At 40.6% G+C, this 24,566-nt stretch overlaps 1 protein-coding gene across 1 annotated transcript in view; it reads left to right on the forward strand.

Annotated features, from left to right (window-relative positions):
- Positions 1 to 24,566, forward strand: part of ERC2 (ELKS/RAB6-interacting/CAST family member 2) — a 1,171,987-nt gene that overhangs the window by 230,127 nt on the left and 917,294 nt on the right. The window contains exon 3 of the mRNA XM_006892220.1: positions 15,018 to 15,434. Coding sequence (XP_006892282.1) covers positions 15,018 to 15,434 — 417 coding nt within the window. The remainder of the gene's footprint in view (positions 1 to 15,017; positions 15,435 to 24,566) is intronic.

Consider the following 24,566-nt stretch of genomic DNA (forward strand, 5'->3'; position numbering starts at 1 on the left):
ATATTTATTATATACTTTTTGGCTATTTGTACTCCTTCTTTGGTATAATGTTTATTCAGCTGCTTTACTCAGTTTTTAATTGGTTTGCTTCTCTTTTTGAATTGTAGAAATTCTTTTTATCTTCTGAATGTTAAGCCCTCAACAAATATGTACTCAGACCCCCACTGCCATTGAGATGATTTTGACTTGTGGTGACTACTCACCATCAGCTTTCTGAGGCTATAAATCTTTATGTGAGGAAGGGAAAACCTTGCTTGCAGAACATGAAGAAGACTTGGAGCACTTGCTGCAAAAGATCACCACTAGACCAATAGGAAAAATATGATATATGGAGAAAAGATTTGTCAATTATTTCATTTTACTTGGATCTGTTATCAACACCCTTAGTACCAGCTGTCGAGAATTCAAAAGACATGCTGCATTCGGGAAATCTGCTGTCAGGGATCTCTCCAAAGTATTAAAGAGCAAGGATATTAAAGACTAAGTTATGCTTGATGTCATGGTCTTTTCAGTTGCTTCCTATGCATCTAAAAGTTGGACAGTGACTAAAGAAGAATCAATGCCTTTGAATTGTCATGCTGGAAAAAAACTCATAAATATACCATGAAATGATAAAGGAACAAATCTGTTATGGAGGGAGTACAATCAGTGTGTTCCTTAGAGACAAGCATGGTGAAACTTCATCTCACATATTTAGGGCTTGCTGTCGGAGGGAGCCAGCCCTTGGAAAAGCACATTATGCTGGGAAAGGTCAGTGTAAAAGAGGAAGACTCTTAAGGAGATGGATTGACAATAGTGACTACAGCAATGAGCTTGAGAATGACTGTGATTGTGAAGATGGTGTAGGGTGAAGCAAAGGTCAGATCTATTGTTACTAGATTTGCTATACATGTAGTGTCACAAGAATTTATTGTCAGCTCTCTATTAATTGAGAAAATGCCCTTAAAGACTCTATTAAACTTGCATATTCCCCCCCCTTCTTACTCTATTCATGATTAGATGAATAGTTTGTCAAATTGTGAGTGCAAAGGAGCAGAGATAACATCAGGGCAGCTGAGTCTGACTTCTACCAACTCCACAAAGGAGAACGGTCCCGTCAATAACATCCAGTATATGAAACAGATCCCTTGGTAAGACATTCCCTCAGGCCTCTTCTTCTACTAATCACAGGGTCTTATATTTATTGCAGAAGTAGTGAGGATTATTAGGGATATAGATTGATGGTGGCAGGGAAAGGCAAAGGATATCACACAATGAAAATCCAGGTTTAGTCCAACAACACAAATGCTTCAAGTTCTGATTTCCTCAATTTTCCAGGTAGCCTCATCTCACAGTAGTCCCTAGTCAGCTCTTGTGACTCTGTGTCCGGGGTTCCATCAGACTATGCCTCAGCACAGTCTCTTCACAGTGTGACCATCTCTCTCTCTCTCTCTCTTATATTGGCTCACAATTGTTGATGATATAGAAGATACAAATGGCAAAGCATATGTCCACAGTTGAGGCAGCTGGGGATCATGCTCTGCCTCCTCCCCACCCCAAAAGGGTTAAGGCAATGGCTATAAAAGCCATTTTTCTAAATCCAGACACTATAGCGAGTTATCCTTTCATTCCTGCAAGAAGACTAACTGGGCCATGTTGAATTATCTTTTTTATACATGTCTGTCTTTACTCAGTTTGCTAATCCTATTCATTGTTTAGTTGTGAGTTGTGCCTGTTACTTACTTTTCATGTCTAGTGGAGGTGTCAAGATCATCAAATGTCAAGAATGAATTCAGAGAAGAGTTTCTTTTGTCCTCTGGAAGAGTTTGTGTAAATTGAATCCTCTGGAGTTCCTTTCAGAAAAGATTTTTAAACAACTGATTCAATTTATTCGATAGTTGTAGAGCTCTTCAGACCCTTATTTCTTCCATGGACAGATTGTATTAACAGTACTATCACAGTATTCATTGAAAGATTAAAATTTAATGAAATTTTGGCATTTTAAAGCTCATAACTATCTTTTATCTGTCTTTTTAGTATTTGCATAATATCTTTTAATTATTGCTTCTTTGTACTGATTGAAGAGCTTTGTTAGTTTTATTAATAATTTCAGAGACCAACATTTTTGCCTTTCATGCTATCACAATTATGTTCTTATTTACTAATTCTCTTTCATCTTAACCCATCTATTGGGTTTTAATTTCAAATACCATATTTTCATTACTATGTATTTTTATTTTCTTTCAAACCTGTTTGGTCATTTTTTAAAATCCCTCTTTTTTAATACTGATTATTTAATTCCTTCCTGTATATTTATTTTTAAGCAGTCATTTATTGAAACACTGCAGTGGTGGTGTTGATTGCCGTTGAGTCAAGCGCCACTCTTAGTGCCCCTAGGAACAAAAGGTCTGATGCCTTTCTATCGTCATTTATCAAAGTTCATAGAGTTTCCCGATTCATGTTGTTTAGGAAGTGGATGCCACTCCTGCTTCCAAAACATACTTTATGCTCTGTAAATGAGTTTTAGTCATAGAAGTTGCCCTGTTTCTACGCTAAGTTGGTTTTGTCTTTAGAGTGTTGTGCTGCTAACTCGAAGGTGACACCTTTCAGGCACTTCAAACCCACCATTGACTCCATACGAGAAAGATGGGTCATCTCCTCTTGTGTGATTTACAGCCTCTGAAAACCTGCTGGATGGTTAGTTATAAGTAGGTTCAAAATGAGAGAAAATTTTTATTATACGTTTATAAGTAATCAAGTGGAATTTTAGTAATCTTCAGGACTTTTGTTCTTTTTCTCCAGAAAGAATTGTATTTTGTCCTATAATGAGGCAAAGGTGCTAACATGCATGGGAGTACTTTAACACTTTGAGAATAGTTGAGCTTGATTGGGAAAATATCATTTTTTAAATTTTATTTTATTATTTTTTTGTGTGTACCGTCAAATTGGATCTGACTGGTACAGGAGGAGGTTGCCCCTCCTTCTCCAACAGAGCATCTGGTAGAGTCGAACTGCGTACCTCTCGGATTGCAATGCAGCTTCTTGCTACTCGGCCACCAGAGCTCCCTGAAAATCTCATTTTTAACTCTTTGGCAACAATGAATTTATTTTCCTTTGCCAGGCTTATCAGCACTTGCCTCTATACATATTTAATTGTATGTAACTGTGTAAACTCTTTTGATACTATACTATCTGTCCCTTTCTCTGCTTTATACATTTCTGGTTGTTGGTAGGTTCTATTGAGTTGATTGCAACTTGTAGTGACCCTATGATCAACAGAGCTGAACTTTGCCCAATTCTGTACTATCCTCATGATCTGTCATGCTCGAACCCATTGTGGTAATCTCTGTGCCAATTCGTCTTGTTGTAAATCACTCTCATTTCCTCTAACCCTCCACTTTTTCTAGTGTGATACTCTCTTCAAGGATCGCTGCCTCTTAAGATAAATCCAAAGTAGGTGAGATAGTGTTCCACTGTCCTTGCCTCTAAAGAACACTCTGGTTTCACTTCCTTTAAGACAAATTTGTTTATTCTTTTGGAAGTCGAAGGTATATTCAGTACTCTTTACGAACACCACCAAATTCCAAGGCATAGATTCTTCTTTGGTTTTCTTTGTTCGTTTTCCAGGTTTCAGGTGCATAATAAACAATTGGAACACCATTGTTTGGATAAGGTACACCTTAGTCTTTAAATTGTCTTTCTTGCTCTTTAGAACTTGGAAGAGGTCCCTGACAGCAGATTTCCCCAGTGCAACACATCTTTGTATTTTTTGACTGCTGCTACCATGGATGTTGATTATGGATCCTAGTATAATGGAATTGTTGACAACTTCAATCTTTTCTCCATCTATGGTATAAAATTTTGTTTTCTTAATGTTCAGATATAATCCACATTGAAGGCTGTAGTCTTTAATCTTGAGAAATGCCATACATATTCTTTCATTTTGGTTTTCTAACTCCAGCTTCTTACACATTCATTATACTTTGCTTTGTCTTCAGAAGAATACTTTGCTTTGTTTTCTTGAGCTGCCCTTTGAAATTGGTTAAACTTCTAACTTCAGCATTCCTTCCACTTGTTTAGGTTTATTTTCACTCTAGTAAAAGTTTCAGAGTCTGTTCTGATACTCAGTTAGGGCTTTCCCCGCAACCCCCGTCTTTGAAATAGCTTTTCACTTTCTTCATGGATGCTGTCTTTTCACAATTCATCTGGTCTTCAGTAATTTGTGTTCAGTGGGTCAAATTTATTTTAAAAATAGTTTTTAAATTCAGTTGGGATACTTTCAAGGTCATATTTTGGTTCTTGTGGACTTGTTTTAATTTTCTTCTACTTCACCTTAAACTTGCATGTAAGTAGTTGATCCATACTCAGCCCTTGTCCTGGTTTTGACTGTTGTTACTGAACTTATCTAACATCTGTTTCCACAGATATAGTCAGTCTGATTCCTGTGTGACCCAGTAAGTGAAGTTTGATGTGCATAGTTATTGTGTATCTTTTTAAAAAAGTATTTTCAACGAATAAACCATTCACTGTACAAAATTCGATTATGCAATGCCTAACCTCTTTTCTGTCACCAAGAGTATGTTTTCTGACTACCAGTACTTCTTTATTTCCAAGTTTTGAATCCCATTCACTAATCATTAGTAATGTATCTTGATTAATTTCAAACTGTAAAAGTTGGTAGAAATCCTTGATTTCTTCATATCTGATTTTTTTTTAGTTGACGCAGACATTTGAATCATAGTTGTATTACATTGACGTTCTTATGTGTGCATAGATAGTACCCTATTATACAGAGCACTGATCATCCATCACTCCAAGATGGATATTGAAATGTTTGGTTTGTTGTTTTTTTTTCTGAACAATGAATGCCAAACCATTAATTCCTCTTAAAATTTTCATTTCCAGCACAATGGATCATGTAATTGTCTGATTCAAAATCACTAATACCAGTCCATCTCAGCTCACTGCCTTAGTGCCTAGGATGTCAAACATTATTTGCTCCATTTCATTTTTGACAACTTTCAATTTTCCTAGCTTAGTAATTAATACTTTTCAGAGTCTGATTATTAATAGATGTTTGCAACTGTTTCTCATTTTGAGTCTTGCCATATCAAGTCCATATCAAATCGTTTTTCACTGGGTGAAAGCTTTGCTCTATCCTTGTCAATATGGTGGACACAATTTTGATGAGGCAGCTCTCATACTTCCCCTTTTTGGACCGATTATGGATCCCAGTAAAGTGAAATCTGTGACAATGCTGATCTTCTGTACATTTAATTCCAGCAATGCTTTGAAAGTGTATATGCAACAATGAATTAAATTTTTTTTAAAGCAAACTGAAGTGGGGGTAGGGAGGAAAATGTGTGACAATGAGTGAATGAAAATCCAAGTTTTCTGTAAACTTTTGTTAAAATCACAATAAAAAATTATTTTTTAAAAAGGAAAGTGTATTTTACTTGGGAGTAAATGTAACCAGAAGCACAAAGGAACTATTCAAAGAAAATTACAAAACATTATTACAAGAAACAAAAAGAGATCTGGTGAAATGGAAGAATATACCTTGTTCATGGACAGGAAGGCTCATTATTGTGAAAATGACAATATTATCAAAGGCATTCTATACATTCAATGCAATCCCAATACAAATACCAATTCCATTCTTCAAGGAAATGAAAAGGGCAGTCTCCAAATGCATTTGGAATTGAAAGAGGCCCAGAATAAGCAAAGCATTTCTTAAAAAGAAAAAACAAGGTAGGAGGCATCTCACTCCCTGATTTCAAATCCCATTACTCTGCCATGGTGGTCAGGACAGCGGGTACTGGTACAATGACAGACACATAGATCAATGGAATAGACCTCAGAACCAAAAATTAGCCCATATACCTAAGGTAAGCTGATTTTTGACAAGGAGATGAAGCCAGTTAAGTGAGGAAATGACAGTCCATTGATCTGGAGCTACCAGAAATTCAAGCTGCATTCAGAAGAGGACATAGAATGGAGGATATCATTGTTGAAATTAAGTAGATTTTGTCTGAAAACAGAAGATATTAAAAAGATGTTTGTATGTTTATCCACATAATCAACTGATAACAAATTATGACTAACATTGAGAAGAAGAGGAGTTCTGAAACACTTAATTGTGTTTAATCTGTACACAGACCAAGAAAAAGTTGTCCAGACAGAATAAGGCAGCACAACATGGTATAAAATGAGCAAAGTTGTATGTCAGGGTTTTATCTTTTCACTGTATTTATTCAGTATGTATGCTGATACTATGACTGGGGTAATATCACTGAACTGCTTGTTCAACACTTGGAAGGAGCTGGACAAACTAAGCTGTTCAGCCCCATTCCCAACTTGTGTCTAAAGGGCCAACCTGTGATTTAATTTTTTCTTCTGTGTAGAAGTTTATTCTTCTATATACTGGATATGGGACTAGTCTTTACATTGATAGTAGGAGTCAAAGTCTTCAGCTTAAGTGGAGGTTAGGGTTAAAGAAAAGGCTGAAAATGACTGGATTTAAGTGTAGATACCAGAGTTCAAAAAATTTGTGCTCATCTGTTAATCTAAACATTATCAGTTTAACTGCACTGAGGGGCATTGTGGAAGATGGCAATTTGATTCTCTGATTATTACAGGCCAGAAAACCTATGAAATAATTCCCTTTAATATATGCAGTAGCCTTTAGAATAGACTCAACAGCAACAAGAATTGAATTTTTTCACCCCCTCAATCAAGATAAGCTATCCCTATTTATCAGTTTGTCACACTATGGTGACTTTCGTATTGTTATGATGCTGGAAGCTTGGCCACTAGTATTTCACATACCAATAGGATTAACCATGATAGACATGGTTCAGTGGAACTGTAAGATTAGGACAGATCAGGCAAAAAAATACCTGGACATTTCTTTCTGGAAATTAACCAGTGCAAGACTGTGGATCACAAGAGAATATTGCATGATATAGTGCTCGAAGATGAGCCCTCTAGGTTAGAAGGCAGTCACAATATACAACAGCAGTGTGTACCAGTGACCATTACAATGGTACAAGGCTGGGTGATGCTCTGCTCTGTGGTACATCAGGTCACGCGACTGTACAGCAACTAACAGTATAATTAGGATAAATGTTACAGATTCTGCTCATGTTCCTTGCAAATTGTTCAGAGTTGCCTGTATTCCCCGTATCCCAAGTACTTTGTTTCTCTCCATGATGTCTTCCTAATGACAGGAAGTTTGCCTCACGAGGCTTTGATGGCTTATGGGCAATTAGAGAATGATCCTGGACTCAAGGCAGGGGGTTAAAAAGCCTTCTGAGCCCTCACCGCTGACACTCATTTTGAATTTGGAGGGAATGAGCTATTTTGCCCCCTGCGCCAGATCTGGGCTGTAATCACTAAGTTGGCAGCAGCCTGGAACCTAGGCATGAGGTAGGATCACCTAGAGAAGACCTATTGCAATGCAGATTGGCATCGTAATGGCTTCAGCATTCTGAGTATAATAGAAGTTCCCAAGGTTGGTAAGGCTTTGGAAAGTGGACACTAAGGTGAAGATCTAGTGGATGTGGAGTGATTACCTCAAAAGAAAGATGCTCTCCTGAGTAATAAAGGAAAAGTATTTCATTTTGAGAGTTGAATAATCCAAGGAGGAGGAACTGCAAAAAAAGAAGAAAAATTACATCATTCTTCTTTCCCTTTGGCTCTGAGACGATGCTTTGTCTTGGCCAGAGATTTCAATGTGACTGTTTCCTGATCTTTCAGAGCTAGTTTCAGTTGAGCTTGTTTGTTATCAGCACCGTTTTGTTTCAAAGATGTGGGGAGGAGGTCCAATAAAATTGCACTCTAGGCATCCCGTGTCATTCCTCTACTGGATGAGACTCACTGATGTGAAAATGAATGCTCTAGGTTAGTTCCCATCCTCCCTGTGGGAGACACTCGTGCCATTTCCTGTGTTATCAAAGTGGAGAGCCTGCTCCTTCTGGTCTACCCTTGAGATGGAATATTGTAGAACTTATGTGGCTGAATCCACAAACCCTGAAACCTTGATTCTAGCGGTGGTAATGTATAGGCTCATAGGACCGTCTTATAATTTTACCTGTGTAGATCCGATTTAATCATCTTTACAGTGAGGCTAAAAAGAAAATTTTATGGTCTCTTTGAGCTTTTAAAGTTCTAATTCCACGTCAGCAGATGGGCCATGGCTTTCAGAATGTGGATTTGTGTTGTCAAAATGTGAATTTCTGTTGTTGCAGTATATTTCAGTCTATCCTGCATGATCGAAGTGTGCTAGGTACCTTCTGTTGCTGTTGTGTATCACTGAGTTGGAACCAACTATAGCCGACCCTCTGGTGGGTTTTCAGAGGTAGTTAGTCAAATGAGAGGAGACTGCCCACCCTTCTCCTGCGGAGCAGCTGGTGGATTCGAACTGTGCCTTCGGGATTGCAGTACAGCTTCTTGCCACTAGGTCACCAGTGCATCCTAGGAGCTCTATATCCACAAGTAGGCCTGGATTTGGGATGCATTTGAGCTAGCACTAATTGCATATGTGTCCATATTTTGTGTGTTTTATGATTAGTAATAGGTACTACATGCAGTGTTGTAGCACATCTTTTCCTGATTTCCTTACAGACCTTCAAGGAGCAGATTTATAAAGATACTAATAATAAAGGACAGTGATACCGAAAACAACAAAAAGAAGACAGCAGAGTTGTTTCAGCTAAAGCCTTTTGTAAATGGAGAATTATCTATATTAATGCACTTAATCATCTGTGTAGTACAGAAACTGTATGTAATAGGAATGATTTACATTATTATTTGGGTCCACTCTGACTGATAGTGGCTCAGTGTGTCAAAGAAGCACTCAATAGGGCTTTTAGATGATTGATTTCTGGGAGTGAATTGCCAGTCCTTTCTGCCTTGGTGCCTCTGCAAATTCCAGGTAGCAGCTTAGCGCGTTAACATTTTGTTCCTACTGGAGATTCCCGGGAATTATTACAGTCCTTTTACAAATGAGGAAACTGAGATTGAGAGAATATGATTTTTAGTAGATTATTTGTTGTAGTATTGTATGTAAATTTGTATGGGTAGTTCTGATGGCTTTAGTGGTAAGAAGATGTCCTGCCAACTCAAAGGTATATGATTTGAATCCACCTGCTGTTTTGTGGGAGAAAGATGGGCAATCTCCTCTCATTCAGTTTGCTGCCTCTGAAAACCTACTGAAAGGTCGGATATCAGTTAGTTCCAGGTCCACGGTACCCAACAACAATATAAATAGGATAGTATATGTAGTTGTTGTGTACTATCGAGTCAGAACTGACCTGTATCTGACCCTCCAGTGGGTTTTCAGAGGCAGTTAACCACATGGGAGGAGATTGCCCATAATTCTCCCACATTATATGTAGTAGGTTATTGTATTTTAAAATTGAAATTCTGTATGTTAAAATCTAGGGAGCTCTGATGGCTTAGGGGTAAGGAGTTGCACTGCTAACATAAAGGTGCAAATCCACCAGCTGCTCTGCAGCAGAAAGAAGAGTAATCTCCTCCCATGTGATTAACTAGCTCTGCAAACTCGCAGGAGTGTGAGCTGTTGCTCATTTCTGACTCAGTGATACACAGCAACAACAACAATGTAACTAGAGGTGAACATCTAATAAAATGACGTTGAAACTTGATTGCAGTAGATGTCTTGAAGTAGAAATAGATCACTTGATATTCTTCCTTACAAGCTTTACAAGGTATATATGATTTGATTGAAAGTGTCTTTCAACAAACAAGAATATCCTTCTCTGATTAATTTTAATGTTGTTGTTATTATTAGGTGCTGTCAAGTTGAGTACGACTCATAGCAACCCTATGAACAAAAGATCTGAACCCTGTTCTATCCTGCACCATCCTCACACTTCCTGACACACAAGAGCTTGTTGTAGCACCTGATTGAGGGTCTTCCTCTCCTGTGCCAACCCTCTACCCTTCCCAGCATCATTTGAGAAATACTTGAGCATTGTATTTTAGGCTTATGGCCAGATTGTATTTGTTGTTGGTATTGTTATGTGCTGTTGAGTCACTTGTGTCTCTTAGTAACCGTATGTACCATAGGCCTGAAACCTGCTCTATCCTGTGCCAACTTTACTGTCTCTGACACACCTACCCTCATTACCTCAGTCACTGAATCAGTCTGACCCATCGATGGTCTTCCTCTCTCTCTTCTTACACTCTCCCAAACATGACGTCCTTCTCCAAGGACTTGTCCCTCCTTGCAACATGCCTAAAGTATGTCAGACAAAGCCTCAGAATCCTTTCTTGCCTGGCTTTACCCTCTCTGGGATGAACCTATTTGTTCTATGCAACACTCTTCTCCAGCACCACAGCTCAAAGGCAACAATTTTTCTATCATCCCTAGTCATTGTTCAGCTTTCTGATGCATAGCAAGTAATTGCAAAGACTATGGCCTGGATCAAGTGCACCTTAGTCTCCAGACTGACATTGTTGTTCTTCAGTACTTTGGATCAGTTTCTTACAGCAGACTTTCCCAATGCAATTAGTTTTTTTAATTTCCTGGCTGCTGGTATCAAGAGTGTTGATTTTAGAACCAAGCAAACTGAAGCTGTTGACAATCAGTCTCTTCACTATCCATCATGATGTTGCCGATTGGCACACTAGTGAGAATGTTTTTTTTCCTCTTGATGTTGAGCTTCAATCCACATTGAAGGCTTCAGCAAGCACTTCAGGTCCTCCTTGGTTTCAGCAAGGAGGGTTTTCACATAAGTACAATTGTATTTGGTCATGTTAAGATCTAGCAGAACTGCCCCATAAGGTTTCTAGATTGTAATCATGGTGGATTGCATGTTGGGCAATTAACAGAAAGGTCAGGGCTCAACTCCACCAGCGATTTTGTGGGAGAAAGAGAAGGAATTCTTGTTATATGCCATCAAATTGTTGTCAGAGCCTCTAAATCGCATGGGAGGTGATTGCTCATCTTTCTCCTGCACAGCAGCTGGTAGATTTGAACCACCTGTCTTTGGATTGGCAGCACAATTCTTTTCTCTACCCACTGAAGCTTCCTATTGTGACTTAAAGCCTTGGAAGGTTGCCAGGAATAGAAATCAACTTCACAGTAATGACTTTTTTGTTTACTCTTTACAGAAACAGATCTGCAGGTCTCTATCTTACCGGACCAATGGGTACTCTTGAAATACCAACTTTTTAATTAGCACTGAGCATGAAGTCATTGTGCCACCAGTGACTAATAAAGTTACCACATGAAAAATAGAGTTTTGTTTCTTGATTAATGGGAAATCCAGACTCATCTGTCAGACCTACCTCTATAGGAGGAACAGCCTGTTTAGGGTATTTACTACTTAATTATGATGATTTCTGTAACTGTCCACAATTACCTACTGCCCACATGTATGCGTGCACCTGTGTGTGTGTGCACACATATGTCCACCCACCAGCAGTTCATACTGTTTTCTCCAGCTTCCAGAAGTGTTTGTGCTCATTCAGAAGCTAGATGTTTTAGTAGTTCCAGCAGGACTCTGGAGTCAGACTGCCTGCATTCAAACCTGGCTGTGCCAGTTACCTATCTGGGTGACTTGAAGTGAGTCACTTACCCACTTTGCATCTTTGCTTCTCATCCATTAAATGGAGGTCATAACAATGTCTACATCACAGAGTGGTTGTGGATGATTGAAAGAGTTTGGAACGCTGTGTGGCTTGTGAAATGTACAATCTAGGTTTTTGCTACTACTTTTGCTTCCTAGGGCCGGTTTGTTTTGCCCAGGGATTTTGTCTTTCTCTTCTCTCTTACTCTTCATCAGCCTGACTTTCATTTGTCCTTCAAGATTCCATTCAGTGGTAGCTCCTCTGCTTGGTATGGGCCTGTAGGCCAGGCTAGGTTCTGTGTACATTTCCAGCTAACTGGTTGTGACTTCTTTCACGGCCACTGTAACATGTTTTACTGCTCTGGGATTACTTGTCTACATTGACTGTGAATGTGACTCTCTTAATTTTTTGGTACTTGATGAGCAGGGTGGAGATACTCTGTATGAAATACGTGATGGAAAATTGTACCAGATTTTCTTCTTCCTCCTTTCCTCCTATCTTCCTTCATATTTCCCTTCTACACTTCTTTCCCTGCTCCTTAATTTCTTTTTTTCTTCTAAATTCTTCCCTCCACTCCAGCCCTTCCCTTTCATCCCGGATATGCCTTGGGTTATTCCTCAAGGAAATTCTATAAGATAGACATTATGATCATTCCTGCTTTGCATATGTGGGAACAGAGGTTCAGGGTGCTGGACAACTTTCCCATCCAAGACAGCAGCCCTTTTATAGCGTTGTCTTTTCCATGGGTATTGCTACTGCATAAGTGGTTTGGCAGTTTCTCTTTGAAACTCTCTTCTTGGCCAGATCTCAAACCACATGAAAAATCTCATTCTTGGTCATTTTCAGAAAAGATAATTTCCAATCTGATCATGCTGATTCCACATGCCTGTTTCCAAAAAAAGCTCCATCTTCTTAGAAATCTGAGTTACTTTTAAAGGACAAAGATTTGCCAGTGTGAAGGTTTATGCAACGCAGAGCCAGTTGCCAGAGCATCCACTTGAGAGCCTTGGGAGCAGCCCTAGCACAAGACTGAACGCTGCAGGTCCTCCTGTGGATTAGTGTCTGGTGGCCCCGTGGTCAGCAGCTGGAGGAAGAATTTCACATCACCTTGTAGTCTTACCTTCTTTACTGGTAACGGCTTTATTGAGATATAATTTATATACCATACAGTGCATGTACTGAATGTGCCAATCACATTGGTTTTTAGTATATGCACAAAGTTATACAACCATCACCTCTAATTCCATAGCATCTTCATCGCCTTTAAAAGAAACCTGCTTCTCTTTCATAGTCAGTTCTCATTCACATCCTCCCCTACTTGTGACAACCATTAATGTGTTTCTGTCTCTATTGATTTGCCTATTCTGGACACTTTATATTAAGGGAATTATACAATGCAGGGTCTTTTGTGACTGCTTTCACTCAGCATTTATTTCAGGGTTTATCTATGTCATAGTCTGTATCTAGACTGTCATCATTCCTCCATCAGACCTGTATGATTTCCAGCTTTTTTGTGGATGATGAAGACTTTTTGGATGGCTGTGCCACATTTTGTTTGTCCATTTGTTAGCTGGTGGATATTTCCAAATGAGATGTCGCCAAAGAAGATACACAGCTGGCCAATAAGCACATGAAAAGATATTTAACATAATTAGTCATCAAGGAAATGCAAATCAAAACCACAGTGAGAAAGCACTCCACATCCTTGAGGCTGGCTGTAATTGCAAAGACAAATATGACAAGTGTTAGCATGGTTGAGGAGAAATCAATTGGAGCTGGTGGGAATGTAAAATGATGCTTTGTGGTTTGTTCCTAAACTGCTTTTGAAAACAGTCTGCCAATTCCTCAAAAGATAAAACATGGAGCTGCCATATAACCCAACAATTCTACTTTGAGTTTTATATCTAAAATAAATAAACACATGTCCACAAAAAAGCTTGCACAGGAATGCTCACACAGCATCTTTATCATAGTACAAAACGTACCAATATTTTATAGTCTACGTGATTTAGTACATCCAAGTTGTTCACTCTGCATTCAGCACTGGAGGAGACAGCATGGCACGTGGATGAGAGAACATCTGTTCTCTCTATTCTAGAGATTTCTTTCTGGACTTTTCTGGATGGGAGGATGAAGTACAAACACATGGAGAGTATTATCAAGATGATAATTATTCAGTAATTGTTTGTGGGTGCAGGTCACACTTAGAAAGATCTCAATGCCTCAAGGCGTCATCCATAGCAACTCAGAAAGATTTCACAAAGCCCTGTAAAGCTGTGGGTTCCCTGCGATTGGGGCCCTGCCTCTTCTCCATGTCTGTTTTAATGTTGAGTACCATGGCTGATCCACGGGCCAAACAGATTCCTACACAGCCTTTATGTTTAGTGCATGAATGAGTAACTGCTGGGTTGGAAGCCACTTCTGCAGTAAATGTCATTTTTCCCTCCCTGGAGAAACAGCCAAGACTTGCATTTACCGGGTCAGTGAGATTTAGGAAAACAAAAAAGTGGAGTAAACCTCACAGTAGATTTTGTTTTGTTTACGTGTATCAGACATCAACATTGTAGTCTGTGTAGCTTATGAGTCTTTGCTGTAATAAGGAATTGTTTTTCTTTTTTTTTTATTTTCTGTGAAGGTACTTTATGTTGATTAAGTTTGTTCAGTTAAATATCCTTTGCTTGCACTGGACTTTTCTTTGTGTTGATTTTTTGCTTCTTCTTCTTTTTTCTTCTTCCTTTTTTTTCCTTTCCCATTTCCCATGCTGTTCAGTTGCTGGATGCCAGAAGAACCAAGGTTTGTCTTCTCTTGCAGTTGGTTGGTTTTGCTCTGCACACCCTCACCTCCTCCTGTGTTTGCGTGTGTCCATCGTGTCTGCCTTTGCTCCCTTTCGCTTGCAGATGCAGTAATCCTGTTTACTAAACCTGTTCCTAGCTTTATTTGTTAAAAAGCAGGAAAAAAATGTCCTCCTTTGTGTCTGCTTGTAGTGGATGCGATTCCTTTTTATTTTTAAATGGACATGCATTTATCACAGAAAATAATGGATGGTCGAACCAAGAACACCTTAGGAAACAAGGAATGCTGAGTCTGGAGCGTTGTGGGTGTAATGAAGGCGTGCTTGAGAAAGTTTCCCTCTAACCCTCTCACCTTCCTAAATGAAAACTCTGTAGATGTATAGTTTCCCTCGTGACTGACACTAATCTACTGTTCCTGTGTATGTGTGCATTTCTCTTAAGACATTTGGAAAGCATCATTGAATTAATTTCCCTTTCTCCATGTGCTGTTCCATGCTTCGGAGGCCACCGTGGAGGAATTCATGGCTGGCGCTCTGGACCTCATGATTAACATTCCATCTTCATGATGTGGTAGCTGCGAAACATTCGGCCCTGGGATTGACTTTATTTCCCTCTGTCTCCTCTCCTGCTTCCTTTTTCTTATTGCAGCACCTGCAGCTGACAATCCAGGCCCTCCAGGATGAGCTGCGAACCCAGAGGGACCTCAACCACCTCCTGCAGCAAGAGAGTGGCAACCGCGGGGCCGAGCACTTCACCATCGAGCTGACGGAGGAGAACTTCCGCCGGCTCCAAGCCGAGCATGACAGACAGGCCAAGGAGCTGTTCCTTCTGAGGAAGACACTGGAGGAAATGGAGCTGAGGATTGAGACGCAGAAACAGACCCTCAATGCCCGAGATGAATCCATTAAAAAGCTGCTGGAGATGTTGCAGAGTAAAGGCTTGCCCTCCAAGAGCCTCGAGGATGACAATGAACGCACGCGGCGGATGGCGGAGGCCGAGTCTCAAGTCAGCCACTTAGAAGTGATTTTGGATCAGAAGGAGAAGGAAAACATCCATCTCAGAGAGGTAAGCACATATAGGCTGGTTCCCAGAGCTATTTATTTACAAGTGTTAAAATACTTTATCAAATAATTTTTACAGGTTGGGTGAGATCTACATCCTTAGAGAAATTCCCTTTATTGCCTGCACATCACCTTTAAACGGGAATCTTTGCATTTCCTCTCATCTCCTCACCACGCATTTGTTTCATTATTATTCAGCATGTGTTGAGGAGCCAAGTGAGTGTAGCACATGTCCGCTCAAAGGTAGTTTACAGTTGCTTTCCCACAAGTGGAAGTGGTCCCAGGACCTCTTAAGTAAGATGCCGTTTAAATTCTAGCTGCTTCTCAACTACCGTCATACAAAGGAACAAAACCGTGGGCCCAAATAACTATAGAGCTGAGTTGAGGGGCAGGGTTTGCAGAAAGTAGAGCATATGAAATACCTGTGAAAGCTAAGGTAAGTGTGCAGAAGAGAAAGAAGAAAATGGTGTTGTAATTGGAATGTTTTTGTTTCATGTAATCTGTATCTATGTAGAATGAAGCATCTTATATTTTCAAAGTAAAGCGTTTTTTCCATACTTACTAGGTTAAATCATTTGAACTTGCGGTAAGTCCTTTAGAGGTCGCCTCTACAGACTGGCTACCCCCATTATGTTGGGATGCCCGGATATCTGAGAATATGTGATTGGACAGAGCTTTAAAAATGTGGGTAATGGCCAAGGTTTGAAATTTTTAACTGCAGTCCCTTGCCACTGTAGTGGTTATGGCTCTCAAAAGTACCACACAGGCAAAACTGTCGTGGGAAACACAGATCTTACAGAAAATGGTAAGCAATAAAAGGACATTAGCTGTAGTTTCAAAACATTCTATAGCAATAAATAGAAATTCCAAAAGATACTTGCTTCTAGACCAAACTCGGTTTCTTGGCATTGAATGCCTATGCATACAGCAGCCCTTCTTTTGGGTAATTCGTTTTAAAAACATGGCTTCCACGTTGGCACTTGCTGATGCTGGTTTTCTCGAGAATTTTCAGCACTAAAGTTGTATTTGCTTAGAGCATTTAAACAACTTTTAGTGTCTTCAGATTTTGATGTCCTTCTCACTTCTTTTCCCCGTTTTATTTACCTGAGATGTTGGCAACATGGTTGGGAAACCACCTAGCTTGGTTTTATATTGCAATACTTAAATATTTTGCTGGGCCCAGTCTTTCTCTCCAAATCCCACGAGGGTGAATTCTGTAGGCATTCTTCTAAGATGGCCCGCAGTGATGCCAGCTTCCTGGTATCCACACCCTTGTGTAATCTCCTCCCCTTGAGTGTAGTGTTAACCCTTTGACTTGCTCGTAGAACACAGCAAAGGTGACAGGATGCCAATTCCCTGATTAGATTGCGGAAGATTTTGATGTCTGTTATGATAGCCATCTCTGTTACCTTCTCAGCTTGCATGGTTTGATGAAGGAAGCTGTCCTGTGCAAAAGGCTCATGTAACAAGGAGCCAAGGGCCATCTCCCAACTACAGTTGTTGAGGAACTGAGTGAGGCCTTTGGGCTCGCTTTCCACAAACAACTGAATACTGATAGCAAGAACTTAGCGAGCTCAACAGTGGGTCCTTCCCCAGTTGAGTCTTCAGATGAGATGGCTGCCCCTAAGCTGATATTCTGGTTGTAGCTTCTAAGAGATTGTGAAGCAGAGGTTTTGATTAAGCTGATCAACAGAATCTGTCAGATAATAAACTGCCATTGTTTTAGACTTTGTTTTGGAATTCTTTGTACATGGCAAGAAATAACTGGTGCAGTGGAGCAGGAATCAATACACTTCCTGCCTTCTCTATTCTTTGGTCTATAGAAGATATGTAGAGATTGCTGTATATTGTCTGCATGTAGAGTATCTACCATTTTTGAAGATATGATTGTTTCAAAACTGTGGTTGATAAAACCCACAAACCAGTCTGCTGACTCTGAGAAGAATGGGAATCCCAGAACACTTGATTGTTCTAATGCAAAACCTATACTTGGACCAAGAGGCAGTCATCAGAACAGAGCAAGGCAACACTGCGTGGTTCAAAATTGGGAAAGGCTTACGCCAGGGATGTGTCCTGTCTCCATACCTTTTCAACCTGTGTGCAGAACAGATTATCCGAGAGGCTGGGCTCTATGAGAAGAAGTGTGGCGTCAGGATTGGTGGAAGATCTAGTAACAATCTACGTTATGCAGATGATACAACCCTGCTTGCTGAAACTGAGGAGGACCTGAAATGCTTGCTGCAGAGGGTCAAGGACTGCAGCCTTTAGTGTGGATTGAAGCTCAATGTCAAGAAGACAATGATTCTCACCATTGGACCAATTGGTAGCATCAGGATGGATGGTGAAGAGATTGAGATTGTTAACAACTTCAGTCTGCTTGGCTCCACGCTCAACACTCTTGGCACCAGTAGCCAGGAAATAAAAAAACGTATTGCGATGGGAAAGTCTGGTGTTAGGGACCTCTCCAGGGTACTGAAGAGCAATGGTATCACTCTGGAGACTAAGGTGTGTCTGATACAGGCTATGGTCTTTTCAGTCACTTGTTATACATCAGAGAGTTGGACTAAGGAGGATAGAAGAAGAATTGATGCCTTTGAGCTGTGGTGCTGGAGAAGAGTATTGAATGTACCTTGGACTGCCAAGAAAACAAACAGATTCATCCTAGAGAGGGTTAAACCAGGCTGCTCCTTGGAGGCAAGGATTCTGAGGCTTCGTCTGACATACTTTGGCCATGTTGTAAGGAGGGAGAGGTCCTTGGAGAGGGACATCATGCTTGAGAGGGTGGAGGGATGGTGCAGAAGGGGAAAACCCTCTATGAGATGGATTGATTCAGTGACTGGGGTATTCGGGATGAGTGTGTCAGAGGCAGTGTGATTGGCACAGGATAGAGCGGGGTTTAGGGCTATTGTACATAGGGTTGCTAGGAGTCACTAGCGACTTGACGGCACATAACAACAACAACAGGAGCATTAAGAAGATTACCTGATGCCACTCAAAATGCAAGTGGTGAAGCTGGGAATTGAATTAGGCTGACTCCAGAGTCTTTAACAAACAGAAAGTCTTCTTCCAATTGTACTCCATAGAATAACCATTCTAGAAATGTTGGTGTTCCTATGCTGGGTGTTGAGTTGATTCTAACTTATATTGACCCTACCAGAAAGAGTGGAACTGCCTCACGGGGTTTCTAAGGCTCTAGTCCTTATGGGAGTAGACAGTCAGCTCCTTTTCTCCCAGGAAGTGGCTGGGGAGTTTGAACTTTCAACCTTTTGATTAGAAACTGAGCTCTTAACCTCTACCCCACCAGGACCCCTTTTAATCTATAATGAGAGGAAAAGGCCTTTAGGGCCAAGAAAATAGAGAAAATGCTGAATTCCACAGAACTCACTGCAGGACCTTTGGACTTTATAAATGTGTGCTTTTTTTTATCACTAGGAAGAAGACTAGGTAAGCAGAACTTCTCAGACTTATTAGACTTGGTTTTCTCTGGAGGCACTGATGTTCTTTGTTACACACTCTGGAAAAATGCTATTCAAGGAAATGAAATTTGTGCTTTTAATTTGTGACCTATAAAATATGTAATAATATATAAATAGTTGTTTCCCATAGCCAAATAACTCGGTAATTTCTTTCATTAGTTATTCTGTGAGGCAGAGTTTACTGTAAACTGTTTCCATATTCTCTGCTGAGTTTTAGAATGTTCTTCTGTCAGGATCTTTTTTCTTTTTTTTCCAGTGGAAAAATCTGGCTTTCTGTTTTTTGGTATTAAACTGGTAAGAATAACGGAGCTTGAATAAAGCAGTTGCCTGACCTCTGTTAATTTAAATGAATTCCAACAGCAGGATTTAAAATGTACTTGAGGTTTGAAGTTTAGCGTCTTGCTGATTTCTTTTCCCTCATACAGTTTGACCACGTTGGGGTAGGTGCTGTAATGTGGAAATAGAGTGTTGCTGATTTTACGATTCTTTTACAGGCAGAGGTGTTGGACCTCACAGAAACCCCACCTTTGGAAAGTCTGGCCATGTTTAGCCCATTGTTTCAGAAGATTTGAAGTTGGCTGAAGTTTCATGTGGTTGGGTTGGTTGAATCACTGTATTGTCTTGCTATCTTGCTTTCAGTGGTCTGGGAGAGGCTGGGGGTGAAGCCACTTCTTTGTCTGGTTGGAAATGTAACACAGAAGGGTTATGATCTCGACTTCTTGCCAAGGCTGTAGCTGATGTGCAAATGTGGATCCAAGGATTGGCTGAAAGTCAGCATTACTCACTAGGGTTGTCTGATGCATTTGGATACAGGTTGATTTGATACGACATTGCTTAATGTGGTAAGAGTTTACCTTGTTCTCTGGCTTTTCCTGCAGAGAACATATTGTTTCGTGAAAAGGTTTTAACAAATCACAATACTGCTGATGTCATTAAGGAAAAATGGATCTGTATGGTGCCCAACTTTCCATCTTATTTTTGTTGGCTAGTCTTGTAGAAGACAATTCTTTGCACTCATTGACTGTAGGCCCTTAAAGGGAAGGGATGTGCATACTGCTTTGATTCCTTTCAACCTGCTTCTCCCTCCGGGCAGAGTGGCTTTCTTTGGCTGCAGGGGCAACCAAGCTTTTTCATAATTAGGTACCATAATAGCTATTAACCAAACGAAATAACCAGGACATTGGGTTTGTGCTTTCCCTCTGCTGTGGGCTGGAAGGGAAAAGGGTTAGAGGATAGTCATCCTTGGTCTCCAGCTTAGTGACCCACTTTGCCCCAGGCCAGCCAGTGGGAGATCTACCAAGTGAAAGAATATGACCTCCAAGTTCTTGACACCGTTTTCTGACAGCTCCAATCTCCTACATATAATCTCCATCCAAACTTGTCAACTCCACCCTGGCCCCCTTCTCTCCAAACCATATGGCTTCTTTCTATCTAGCACACGCTGGTTTCCGAGTATACTGACAGAGCCAAGCTATAATTTTGCTGATACTGACATTTTTCGTTCTGACTCTCCAGATCCAATACATTCTATATCTGCCAACAAAGCATATCATGGAAAATATTCCCAAACACAAGTGGCCGTAGAACCATAACCTTCTGAGTATGTGATCTTTTACATGGCTTATTTACTATCCTCATTATAGAATATATTCGTCTCTACCCATTTTAATACAGTAGTTTTCTTTCTTGATTAGGGAATTCCTGGGTGGTGCAAGTGGCTAATCACTTGGCTAACAGAAAGATCTGTGGTTTGAACCCACCAGCCATGGGTTCCATGGGAGAAAGATGTGGCAGTCTGATTCAATAAGGACTTACAGTCTTGGAAACCCCCTGGGATAAGTCTACCCTGTCTCATAGGGTCGCTATGACTGGGAATTGACTCATGAGCAATTGATTTCTTTTGCTTAATAAATGAAAGGTTGTAGTTTGAATATATCTAAAGGCCCCTAAAAAGAAAGGTCAGGTGACTTTTGGAAAACAAGCCATTGGGAACTCTAAGGAACACACTTCTACTCTTATGCTCATGGCGTCCTTATGAGGTAGAATTGACTGAGTGACTGGTGGTCTTCTCTGCTCAGCACATTGTATCATTATCCCCAGGCCTCAACTGTTACTTGTAGTTTCTCAAAATAATGCCAATGAGAAGAAAAGTGGGTCACAAATGCCTAGAGAATGCTCTGTTATTTATTTTGCCTGCATTGGAAAAGCATCTAAGGGTTGAAAAGGCTCCATGTTCTTTTGACATTAATCAGTATTTGCAGTGGAATAGTAGCTTCCAGAGTAAACTTGAGTTCTCCCATATTTTTCCCCCTTTCCCAATGTGGTGGACATCGTTGGATACAGGTTGAACATCCATATGCAGGGTGTTATGAGAGTACCCTTGGAAAGACAATTTGAAGTCTCTTTCAGGGTTTCAGAAATTCTTAGGATGGTAAGAGAACTGCCCATAGTTATTAAAGGTTGGTTCATAGCCAGGGATATTAAGTGAATATTGCCACCATCCACTCCATTACTCGGGTAAGGAAATGGACGCACACAGTGGTAAGTAACTACTTGCCATCAGTCACATACAGCAGGTGCTCGAGCCAACATCTAAATAATAAAGTGTACGTGTAGTGTCTTCACATACCCCCTCTGTACTGCTTCTTGAAATGGCAGCCAAGCACCACAAGCAGCGCTTCAGTGCTGTGCAGCTGAGAGACAGGAAGGCCAGCAACCACTTCTGGTGTGGCAAAGCTGGTGAAGGCGAATCTCCACACGCGGGGGTGCTGGAGAGGCAGCATTCAAAGGAGGTGTGAATCAAGCGTATCAGAGATTCACAGCCACCAGAGCTCCATTGACCGCAGGTCAGGAGAGAGAAATGGGGCAGATCCTCTTTCAGAACTTTCCTAAGGAGCTGTGCCTGTGGACAACTTGATTGCTGACATCTGTCCTCCAGAAGTCCCAGAAGATAAAGTTCTGTGATTTTGAGACACCCAGTTGGTGGTGTTTTGTTATGAAGATCCTAGGAAACTGAGATAGGTGGGACCACTGTGCGTCTGGGATGTGTGAGTTTGGAATAGCTGAAACTCCACCTGCTGGAGATGGAAGACATGGAGTTTCATAGATGGTTTGGGTTTGCCTCATTGGAGGCTCTGAGTATCTGGCACAGAAGATCAGTCCTTACTTGTTTGATTCTGGGAATCTTTAAAGGCACCTGTCCTGGAGAATGTGTCACCCAAGGACATGGTTGATTGACAGTGAACTTGATGAGAAGAGAACATAGACTTGGAGATAAATTTGATACATTCTGTGGTTGTTTGGGTGTTAAAGGGTCTGAATCTGGGTAGTGTCTACAGAAGTTGAAAGAAAATGTCATGTCCACCTAGTGCTGCTGTTGTTGTGCGTTGTTGAGTGTTAGAACAGATCCGTAGCTGACCTTCCAGCAAGTTTTTGGAGGCAATAAATAAATCTCTTGGGAGGAGATTTCCCATCTTTCTACCTGCAGGTAACCAAGAAACTAGTTGTCTTTGAGTTAGCTTGTATTCATAGTAACCCCATGCGTGCCAATGCTCTCTAGGTCTCTCTTTTTCTTTTTGTGATAATATTCAAGTCTCCTTTCTTCTGCTTATGTCTTTCCCCCCTTTTTTAGTGTTTTAAAATTAATTTTAATGAACATTTACAGAAATTTTGGATTTCCATACATTCATTGTTACATTTTTCTCCCTGCCCACCCCTCCCCCCCAGTTAGCTCTTCCCTTTGAAAAGTAAAAGAAAAATTATTTCATTGGTATAGAATCCCCACCTCCCGCCCTGAGTACACTCCACTATTCAACCTTCATTCTAGACTCTTGTCATAACCATAATACCCAATCATATATCACTTTCAAACAGTTCTCTCCCTCATCTGTTTCCCCTAGGGCTTTTTATGATTGATTTCTCGAGAGTAGAGCACCACTCATTTCTTTCCAGACTCCCCTGGATGGACTTGAACTTTTCAGTATTAACTGTTTATACCACCTTGGGGCTCTACTTGTAGACAAGGCGTGCCTAATGGGGAACTGAGTGCTCAGAGCAGAGAGGAGGAAACATTGCAAAGCTGACCAGCACATCTATAGCTGATTGGCAGTTAAGGCTCAACATTTTTTGTGGCCACAGGAGTCAAGGCACTTCATGTTGTTTATCAGCTTAGCTTTTCTCACAGTGTTTCATGCTACAACTTAAATTCCATTTTACACCTAACCACCGTTCTGGTTTTGAAGCAGCAACAGCCAAACAGTGACACATCGTTGATCTAGTGTGCAGTGGGTCTGGGTATGGGGCAATGAGCAGGGCAGTGCCATTAATAGAAGAAGCTGAATTGAAATCCTGGTGCAGTTATCCCGCCAATGCTGATAATACAAGTACGGAAATGATTGGAGTGTTCCCCTTCAGTGCGTAAGGCCTTTCTGAGTATTGATCATTTCTTCATCTCCGCCCCCCACCCCATGTAAACCTAATCATCTGTGACCATAACGGCAGCCAGACTGTGTGAGATCATCCTAAATTCTGTCTTGTCACATACACCTATCAGGATTATAAGGGGAGACCCCAGGGACCACTTGTTTTTCCTTCATACTTCTAGGTACCCATTTAGTTTTGAATATGCTATCTCTTTTTCAATTACATGGACTTTTCATTGACTGATGCCAACTTGATAAAGATCCTCTTTGCCTTTGCTGAGTTCCAGGCTGCATCTGTGCAGAATTCTTGCCAGCAAAACATCTTTGAAGAGAAGCATTATTTCACATGGACCCCTGATTGACAGCAAATCCCAAAGTAAGATTTTCTAACATGTACCCTCATTTCTGATGACACCAGGAGTGCATTCATTTCTGACTGGCGTTGTTGGCTTTATCTATAAATGAAAATGCATTCTTTAAAGTTTGAATACTGCATTTTAAACGGAAAGAGTTTAGGCTTTACCCCATATAGATTTTAATGAATAAAATTGCCTGCTCTTTACAGTAAAGGAGACTGAGCCCCAGGGAACCACTAGGCACACAAGGTATTTTGGAACCTGATGCAGATAGAAAGTGGCAGAGTGAAGAGGTATGAAGGAAGGGAGGGAATGCCAGGGGGACACGCTGAGAGAACCTCTGGTGACTGTCCTCATTGCTGTCTTCTTTCTGCTTTGCCTCAGATGAGGCTTCTCTTTGGAAAGTTTTCTTCTATTTGTTGACATGACTTACCATCATCGTTCTTGGAGAAAAATAGGAGCAGTGAGGAAAAAAGGGAGCCCTGGTGATGCAGTACTTAAACATTTAATTTCTGGCTGGAAGATTGCTAGTTCAAAAGCACCCAGTATCTCCAAATGTGGCAATATGCTCCCATAAAAATCAAAGCCTAGGAAACCAACTTTCCGGGCAGTTCTGTTGTCTTATGAGATTGCTGGAAGTCAGAATCAGCAACAGAGAGAAATACTGCAAGTGCTGATGCAGCATATACTGGAGTGAGTTTCATAAACCTGAACAGGAGGTTGAGATGGCCTAAACTCTACCAAAGTCCTGCCTCCCATGAGTCAGAACAAGAAATATGTGTTGTAGTTCTGGTGGCTTAGTGGTAGAGTTGCATTGCCAATCCAAAGATGCACAGTTCAAATCCACCAGTTGCTGCAAAGGAAAAAGAATCTCCTCCCTTGT

Source organism: Elephantulus edwardii, unplaced genomic scaffold (genome assembly GCF_000299155.1).
Source record: "Elephantulus edwardii isolate Elephantulus edwardi_28Jun2011 unplaced genomic scaffold, EleEdw1.0 scaffold00113, whole genome shotgun sequence".
In the NCBI taxonomy this organism is placed as follows: Eukaryota; Metazoa; Chordata; class Mammalia; order Macroscelidea; family Macroscelididae; genus Elephantulus; species Elephantulus edwardii.